The 8,929-nt window shown below is 38.4% G+C and overlaps 2 protein-coding genes across 2 annotated transcripts; one reads left to right on the forward strand and one right to left on the reverse strand.

Moving 5' to 3' along the window:
- The first annotated feature begins 804 nt into the window (after positions 1–804).
- On the forward strand, positions 805–2,797 carry LOC110116500 (peptide-N4-(N-acetyl-beta-glucosaminyl)asparagine amidase A-like). The gene has a single exon (XM_020850078.2). It carries the CDS (start codon positions 959–961, stop codon positions 2,723–2,725), a length of 1,767 nt encoding a protein of 588 aa, XP_020705737.1. The 5' UTR covers positions 805–958; the 3' UTR covers positions 2,726–2,797.
- A 3,353-nt stretch (positions 2,798–6,150) lies between these two features.
- Positions 6,151–7,557, reverse strand: LOC110116499 (peroxisome biogenesis protein 7). The gene has a single exon (XM_020850077.2). It carries the CDS (start codon positions 7,462–7,464, stop codon positions 6,511–6,513), a length of 954 nt encoding a protein of 317 aa, XP_020705736.1. The 5' UTR covers positions 7,465–7,557; the 3' UTR covers positions 6,151–6,510.
- Between the last annotated feature and the right edge of the window lie 1,372 nt (positions 7,558–8,929).

Raw genomic sequence — 8,929 nt, forward strand, 5'->3', positions numbered from 1 at the left:
TTTAAATATATATATATATATATATATATATTTACTTATTTAAAAAAATATTTAAAAATTATGAAATTTAAACTAGCCGGTTCAAAATAAATGGGCTGATTCACTAGATTAACCAGTGACTCTGACTGGTTCAGTCCGATTCGATGCAGAATCGATTTTAAGATTGAGCTGGACCGGTCTTGTGACCTGTTCACGGTCGAACCGACCAGTCCGGTCCGATTTTTAAAACATGGATAAATATTTAACAAAAACTTATTTTTTTTAATAATAAAAAATCAAAACAATTTGCCCATTCCAACAATATAAGAGTTGTTTACATAGCAAATTGGCTCTACAAACAATAATTGGCATTATTTCCTCTCAGTCAAATACAATTTTTTTAAGGATTGAGAGAGGTTTTTTTTGTCTCATTAATTGATTTTTCAATGTCTAGTTTTATATCATGAAGTAGCATTTCAATAGATGTAAGTGCCTTTCTGAACAATAATAGTTTTAGAATTAATTTGTTATAGCTTTTCTTTGTCTAAAACAGTTTTCTAATACAAAAATTTATAGTTCATAAAATTTTTATATTAAAAAATTACTTCAAACATAATAAAAGAGCTATCCGAAATAAAACCTTAACCAACTAATTTTAAAAATATTTACCATCCATTGCATAATGAAAAAAAAATTCTAGGAAAAAAACTACTCATAAATATGCTTTAATATATAAAGAATTAATATTTCACTCATCTAAATAAAAATTTAAAAATTTAAAACTCATCATAATTTTATTTTTTAATCATAACAAAATTTCTTATTTGCAAGTCTCTTTCCTTGAACGGTTCCGAATCCCCATCCGTCCTTTCTTCCTCTTCCATTACACAGTAAATGACGACGACCATTTCACAGCTTCAAGCTGCATACTTAAATCCACCTCTCTCTATCTCTCTCTCTCGCTCGCTCGCTCTCCCCAATGGCGAATCTCCTCCTTCCCATCTTCTCCTACCTTCTCCTCTCCACCGTCGCCTCATCCACCTCATCTCTTCACCGAACCAAACGCATCATCTCCGACGTGCTCGACGACCACCTCTCCTCCGCCACACCATCACCGCCGCATCCGACCACATTCTTCGAAGTCAGCCGACCCATTCCGGTCCCCAAAACTCCGCCTTGCTCCACCCTCGTCCTCCGCCACGACTTCGCCTTCACGTACGAAAAACCTCCGGTCACTGCCACCTACTCCCCTCCCTCCCACTGCTCCCTCCTCCGCCGCCGCCTCCCTGCGCGCGTCATTCTCGAATGGTCCGCCGCATCCACCGGCCGCCAATTCGATCGCATCTTCGGCGTCTGGCTCGCCGGCGTCGAGCTCCTCCGCAGCTGCACCGCCGAACCTCGCGCCACCGGAATCCTCTGGTCCGTTCGCAAAGATGTCACTCGCTACTCCACCCTCTTCTCCAAACCGCAAACTCTCGCCGTCTACCTCGGCAATCTCGTCGACCAGACCTACACCGGCATCTACCACGTCAACATCTCGTTCCACTTCTACTTCGACCCGCCGCCCCCACATCCGCCGGCGACGGCGACGGCGGCTGTCCCAGCGTTCGTCTCCCCCGCCGATCTCATCATTCCCATATCAAAAACTCTACCTTTAAACGATGGATTATGGTTTCAGATCCAGAACTCAAACGATATTCAGGGGAAGGAAATCTCCATCCCTAGAAACGCATACAGAGCAGTTCTTGAGATCTACGTCTCCTTCCATTCAAGCGACGAGTTCTGGTATACAAATCCTCCTAATTCATATATATCTAAGAACAATCTCACTTCTGTTCCTGGCAATGGAGCTTTCAGGGAGGTCACTGCAAGCTTAGATACTAAGCTGGTTGGAGCTGTTTGGCCATTCACTGTGATCTACACAGGAGGGTTGAATCCACTTCTCTGGAGACCAATTTCAGGTATTGGTTCTTTCAATCTCCCTTCATACGACATCGAAATCACACCATTTTTGGGAGAAATTTTGGATGGGAAGAACCATTTCTTTGGATTTGGTGTTACAGATGCTTTGGATGTCTGGTTTATTGATGCAAATCTGCATCTTTGGGTTGATAGCAGGAGCTATTCTACAAAAGGAAATCTGATTAACTATAAAGCACCTCCATTTTCTCCATCTTTGGTTTCAAAGTTTAAGAATCTTGATGGGCATTTTGACACTACTGCAAGAAGAAAGATTTCTTCAACTGGATGGGTGAAGTCCTCTTATGGAAAGATCACTACACATTTCTTCCAGAGTTTCAAATTTACTAATAAGATGAAGTTTGCAGGAAATGGAAGCATTCAAGAAGTGAATCAGAGCATAGATTATAATCATGGAAGTTATGCCAAATATTCATCTTCAGCTTTGTTCTCTGAACAAGTTTTTCAAAGCTTTCCTCTTTATTTAAGTTCAGGGACTGAAGATCAGGATAACGATAGTTTCTCTTTGATTACAAATATTACATTAGGGTTCAATGAGAACAAGTTTTCAGGAGAAAGATTTGGTTTTTCTTTAAGTAATTTGAGTAATTCACAGACTGGTCAAGGTGTTATGCAAGTGAAGGGAAATCTGGTTACTGGTGGTGTAGGTAGTACTGAACAAGGTTACAGGTATGAAGGAACTGATGGCTGCTACTATAGAAATGTTGGTAGCAGGAATTATAGTATTCTATATGATAAATCTGGAGATTATTGTAGAAAGAGTTGAGAGTTTGGCTCTTGAGGACATTTTTTCTCTTGATGAACTGTTACAATGAATAATAAAACTGGGAAGCTTCATCATATCTACTAAGGTGTATAAAGTTTTATTAAGGTGTACGTAATTATCAAATATAGCATATTGGAGTGCCATGATGAACACACAAAATTTATGCAATGCTAAATGAATAAAAGCTTGATAGAAAAATTTGGATGTATCATGCATTATAAACAACCAGTAGTAATAAATAAATACTTTTCAATTTAAACTTTGATATGAGATAACTAATACTTGAAGGTTGATAATATGGAAGGTGTTGGATCAACTTGTTAATGCAATTCTCGCTTGACTTGGATGGAGAGAGTCAGCTACAACTAACAAGGAGAGTGAAACATATTGAATTCCATCAAGGAAGAGGCCAAACAAGATTTATAAGGAACGACTGCGACATTCTTCGGATGCTTGCCTTTGAAGAGAGGGGTCTAACCAATCAAAAGAGGAAGACATGCGAAAGACTTTTATTGATCTAGTTCTTCATATTCTAGAGTTTATTATATAAATCAAATATGAGACGTCAAAAGTAATATAACAAACGCACAAAATTTGTAAGTTCTGAAATCTAAAACTTTCAACAATTAATAATTACCTTTGATAAATACAAAATTACAATTAAAATTGTTGGGGGGGAGGCTGAGAGATTTGCAGCGGTGTGAAAATGTTTTACGTCTTAGCGATGTACGAAAACTCAGCACACAAGCAGATAATGATAAAAAAACATCAGAATTTTTACGCGGAAAATCTTGAAAAAGGACAAAAAAACCATAGGGTTTTGTCCAGTTGAAATAATTGCACTAGTATTTGAACATATTACAAAGGTTGACCCATCCCTCAACTCAAGGACATTGTAAATATAATATATTGAAGAATTTTTCAAACTTCAGATGAGTACTTTTGATCTTGCTTGAATGACATACATTAAGGATATGGTAGTGACAGTTGGGAAAATATTCAGCAAAAGTATGGCGATGGTTGGAGATCCAGTGATAATCATCAAACGGTAGAAAATATGACGATATTTGGAGATCTTGAGGTAGTAAACGAGTAGGCAAAAGTCCGGCAATGGTCTTTGGTCGGGAAGTTATCCGGTGGTGGCCAATGAACAGGCAAAAATCCGACAACGGTTGGTGGTCGGGAAGAGGTCCAATGGCTGATGTTGCTAATTAGAGAATGCAAGAGAGCTACCTAGTTTTCTCCTCTCTTCCTCTCCCCTCATGTTAAAAATGAGTGTCTATTTATAAATTTTTAAGAGCGGCATGCCTAATAAATATGGAAAAGATTTAGAGAAATTTTAGAATGTTCCATTAGACAACTGATATCAGTTCTCTCAATAATGAAGCATTCTTCGAACATTTATATGCCATAACGATGTCAAAATTTAAGTGATATAGGGCTCGTTGGATTCATCTCGTCGAGCCTCTTGATTCTTCAATAAGCATGTCATATTTAGATATCAATTTGTCATCCAAATGATGCTCTTAAGCTTTTAAATAGGCATTTGTCCTTTAATTTGGGCTCGTTTGGGCTCAAATCAGACTGAATTTTGTGTCATTGGGTCGTCTTCCTTATATGTCTAATTTGGCTATAAGTTTGTTGAAATTGAACTTTGGATGGTTTCAAATTTAATATTGGAAACTTCCGACTCATATTTGTATTGAGATTCGTGCCCAACTAAGATAATTTCTTAGCGACATCAAAAATCAGTAGAAAAAATCTAATAGCATTCTGCCAAAAATAATAACTACAAATTCAAAATCAAGAAAGCATCAAAATCATTTTAAAATTCCCGCACTTCTTGAAAATAAATCAATTACATTATCATAACAAAATTTACAAGAATAAAATGACATAAAAATTCACACACTTCTTGAAAATTAGACCCACAAAAAAGGCAGAGGTTGAATGAAAAGAGGCCAGAAATAGCAACTATGAAACAATGTTACAATAGATGGCTACTAAACGAAAGTCAACAGTGGAAGTCAAATCAAGAAATAGAGAGACCGTTGGTTGAGAGATGTTGCAAAACTAATTGCATGAGAGCTGCAAGAAGCAATCAATACAAAGATAACACCAAGGAGTGTCCTTGAACACAAATGCAAGACCCAATTAATGCAAGAAATATCTTTAGGACTTGGTTGCCACAAAAGCTGAAAGACCCCACAACAAAGACAAGCAAGATAGTGGTTCAAAGAAAGAAATCAATCAATCACAGATAAAATTTGTTAATCTGCATCACTCAAATATCTACTTCTTGTACTTAAACTAAACAATTTCATGATAAAAGAAATGTTCATGAATAAATTTCACAACCTCCCTCCCTACCTCCTTCCCTCTCACTCATCTAAAGTGATACTTCAAAAAGATGAAGCTTACATTAAAAGAAAAGTTGAGAAAATAGGGAAGAACAACAAGAAAGAGATTACCATCAAAGGGTCCTCAATCAAATTTGTATAAAAAGTATTCTTCTTCTACATCAAATGGTATTACATAGATTCTTTGTACATCATTAGATGTCGTGTTTCCCCTTCTCCACTACCAAAGTTAACCCACTTACAGATCAATGCATCCATATCTATGATAGTGTTTCTGATTTTATGTTGTACTACATAGAACTTGACATTATTAAATAAAGAATTATGAGTCCCATGTGAATCATAGTAGGAATGATAATGAAATTAAGATAAACTCAAACAACAAGAAATTAGTTTTACATTAAAAAGGATAAATTTTTCTAGCTGGATCTGAAAATAACGAAGTAGAAGCCATATTGACACAGCTCTTTGGATAGAACTATTTAATGGGATTGTTCAGTAGAAGCTATATGCCCTTCTCCTATAGGTTGCTCAAGAAAACAGCTTGGGTTGTGCTCATCGAAAATTTTCTCAATACACAATCATATCAACTGATAGACTTCTACAATGCGGTAAGAAACTAATCCTCCACATAGCATACATGTGGCTGGCAAGTATGGCCACTAGTGTACGAGAGAGAGCTTCCAAAACACGAACAATGTTGTTAACCAAAACAAAGGCAAACAAGTCATCAATCTTATTCCAATAATGAAAGAGATCTTGTGGTCACAGGAAAGGATCACAAGGGAAAAGCTTGAACTGTGAACATCCTATATACAGGCCACATAAAGATTATATATCACAATGGTGAGCACTGCAAACTATAAAACAGAAATGTATATAATTTGTTGAACAGCACGAAAAAGAAAATTAAAATCTAATGGGCAATTTCCCCCGCCTACTTACGTACCATATATAACGGGAAAAACGAGAAATATAAGAACAGTTTCATATAGCTGAGAGAACAAACTATATAAATAAAACTCAAAAATCAAAACTGAGGGGATTGAAGTTCTCAGAAGAATGTAGATCAAATCCATTTTTCATTAAACTATCATGTATCAAATGGCAGAAGGCAGAAACCTCCACTGCATAATATTTCATAATTGAATTACCCTTTAAGTGTGAAGAATCAATAACTGGCTATGTATTCCGCTCCAGAAAAAGAGTAAAAAATAAAGACGGAGAATTTCAAACCATAACTGTTCATCAATGGATAGAAGGCAACATACCAGAACAGAAATTCAAAACACATTCTATCTTATTTACCTTCCACCTCCAGCTTCTAATCCACAATCCTCTTTAATTCTCCATCCCCCTTTCAATAATTTATTCCCTACTCTTCAACCTCGAACGCCGATCAATCAAACCCGGAGCTTCAAGGCATCAAGGCATGGCTCTCGGATCCGTTCCGTGCTGCCAAACATAGACGAGCTCGTCCCAGCCTGTGCTGGCAAGAAGCCCCTCAACAAGCACGCTCATGTCCACACCCACAGCAAACTCCGTGTGGTGGTCGTACCGCGCGAGTAACGCGTCCTCCGCACGATAGTCCCAAACGCAGACCGTCATGTCATAGGAGCACGACAGGAGCAAATTCTCGTGGTGAGGCGAGAACTTGATCCGCCTCACGGCGTAGCCATGGCCAGCAAGCGTAGCCACGGGGGCGCGAGAGGCGCGAACGTCCCAAACACGAACAGTCTTGTCAACCGAAGAGGTGGCGAGGAAACAGTCATCGTACTTATTCCAGTCGCACGAGAGTATCTCGTGGTCGTGGGCGGGGATCACAAGTGAGGAACTCGGATCGCGTACGTCCCATACGCGGGCTGTACAATCGCCGGAGGCCGACGCGAAGACATCAGCGTGACGAGGGCTCCAAGCCGCGGAATAGACGCAGTATGCATGTTCGCGAAAGGTGCGTATAGAAGTGGGGCGATCGAGAGTCCAGAGCTTGAGCGAATCGTCCCAGGAGGCGGAGATGAAGGAATCACGACGAACGGGGTTCCAATCAACGGCATGAACCTCGCGAGCGTGTTCTTTCAGGGATCGGATAGGGTTGGCTGAAGGAGGGAGGGCGGCGTCCCAGAGCTTAAGGGAGCCGTCGGCGACAGCAGCGACTGCGAGAGAGTCGTGGGACTCGGACCAGGCGCAATCGTAGACCCCGTCGGCGGTGTCGAAGGAGCGGACCTCTGAGATGCCGCCGGATGGATTGAGATCGAGGATGTGGAGGCGTCCGTTGCCGAGGATGCCGAAGTTTTGGGCGGTAGCTACAAGTATGCGATTCTCGTAAAAGGGGCTGAATCGAACCGCGTAGCCATTGAAAGGGGTTTTGAAGACCGGCATCTCCGTCGCTTCTGGAGATTTCTGCAACTGGTATGAGAGACGGATCGGATATGAGAAAAGCGAACTGATCTGCAATAGTGTAGTTTCTCTTTTCCTCGCGCGCTTCGGGTTCTTACCGGTTAGCGTAGTAGTGGATCAGCTTATGGTAGATGACCGGTGAGAATAAGCGATCCCTGCTTCGTGCGTAGGGTTGTCGCTAATAAGTTTTTTTATTTACATAAAAAATAAATGTATACATCAATGTATTTTTTTTATATTCATATTTATATTTTTTATCTAATATTTTATTATTAGAGCTAATAGATTTTCTTGTAGATGAAAATAGAGAAGAGAGGGATTAATGATAATATAATATCTTTGTCAGAATTTTAGTTAATAATTGACATTTGTACGTCAATATCCTTAATGTAACATGATAGTCTACCCCAACACCTTACTTTAGTTAAGGGTGTCAATTTTTTCTGACATGTTAGCGGGTCAGGTTCGTGTCTGACATTAAGTTGGCTCGACCTGAATGCACTTTATTCAAACTCAACCTTTGTAGTATATAGGTTAAAATTTTTTACATGAATCAAACTAATTGAACTCAACCTATTTAACTCGTTTATTAAATGGGAATGCAATATTGTTTTAGATAAACAACACTTGTTTAACATGAACTCAACTGACTAGTTTATCCCTAATCGGACCCACCCATTTAAGCAGAACAAAAATATTCTTTGGGTCAATTTCGACTCAATTTTGTGTTTGCGGGTTATCATGAATCTAGCTGGAAATTTTATAAGGCCAATATTTTAGCCTCGAACCCAACCAAACATTGATTACATACTATTAAGCGTTCATCCTATAGATATAATTATTTTTAGGCAGCTCTCACATTACATATATTAGTTGGTAAGCTTCTTTGGAGGCCCTAATGAATGCTAAAGGAGATGATTTCAAACATTGATTGCTTAGAAGAAGTTGAAGAGGGCTAACTTATAGAGTTCTTATCAAGAGTCCTAATGATATGGGGATCAAATCATGGAGGTGATGGCCATTGTGATTATTCAATTGTACAATGCCTATAAAAAGAAGCATTCTTCATAAATAGAGCATCATGTTGTGGAGAGATTAAGGTTTCGTTTGGGGATGTTTTCTTATTTCTTTCTAAAATAATTTTTAGTACAAAAAATTTTAGTTTAAAAAGTTTTTATACTAAAAAATGCTTTCAGAAGCAAAAAGAAAACTGTCCCAAATGAAACCTGAATTAGTTGAGTGTTATGTAACATAAAATTTTCTTTGTTGAAGTTACATGTATGTTTCTTTTGATGCTTACTCTAGTGTTTATTCCTATTATTGTCCTCTAAACAATTGTTACCTAGAGTTGTTATAAGGAGAAATCATGTTGTTATTTAGGCTTTATTTTGGATGGTTTTCTTACTGCTTCTTAAAGCAGCTTTTTAGTACAAAATTTTAAATTTTT

Source organism: Dendrobium catenatum, unplaced genomic scaffold, assembly GCF_001605985.2.
Source record: "Dendrobium catenatum unplaced genomic scaffold, ASM160598v2 fragScaff_scaffold_993, whole genome shotgun sequence".
NCBI classification, from domain to species: Eukaryota; Viridiplantae; Streptophyta; class Magnoliopsida; order Asparagales; family Orchidaceae; genus Dendrobium; species Dendrobium catenatum.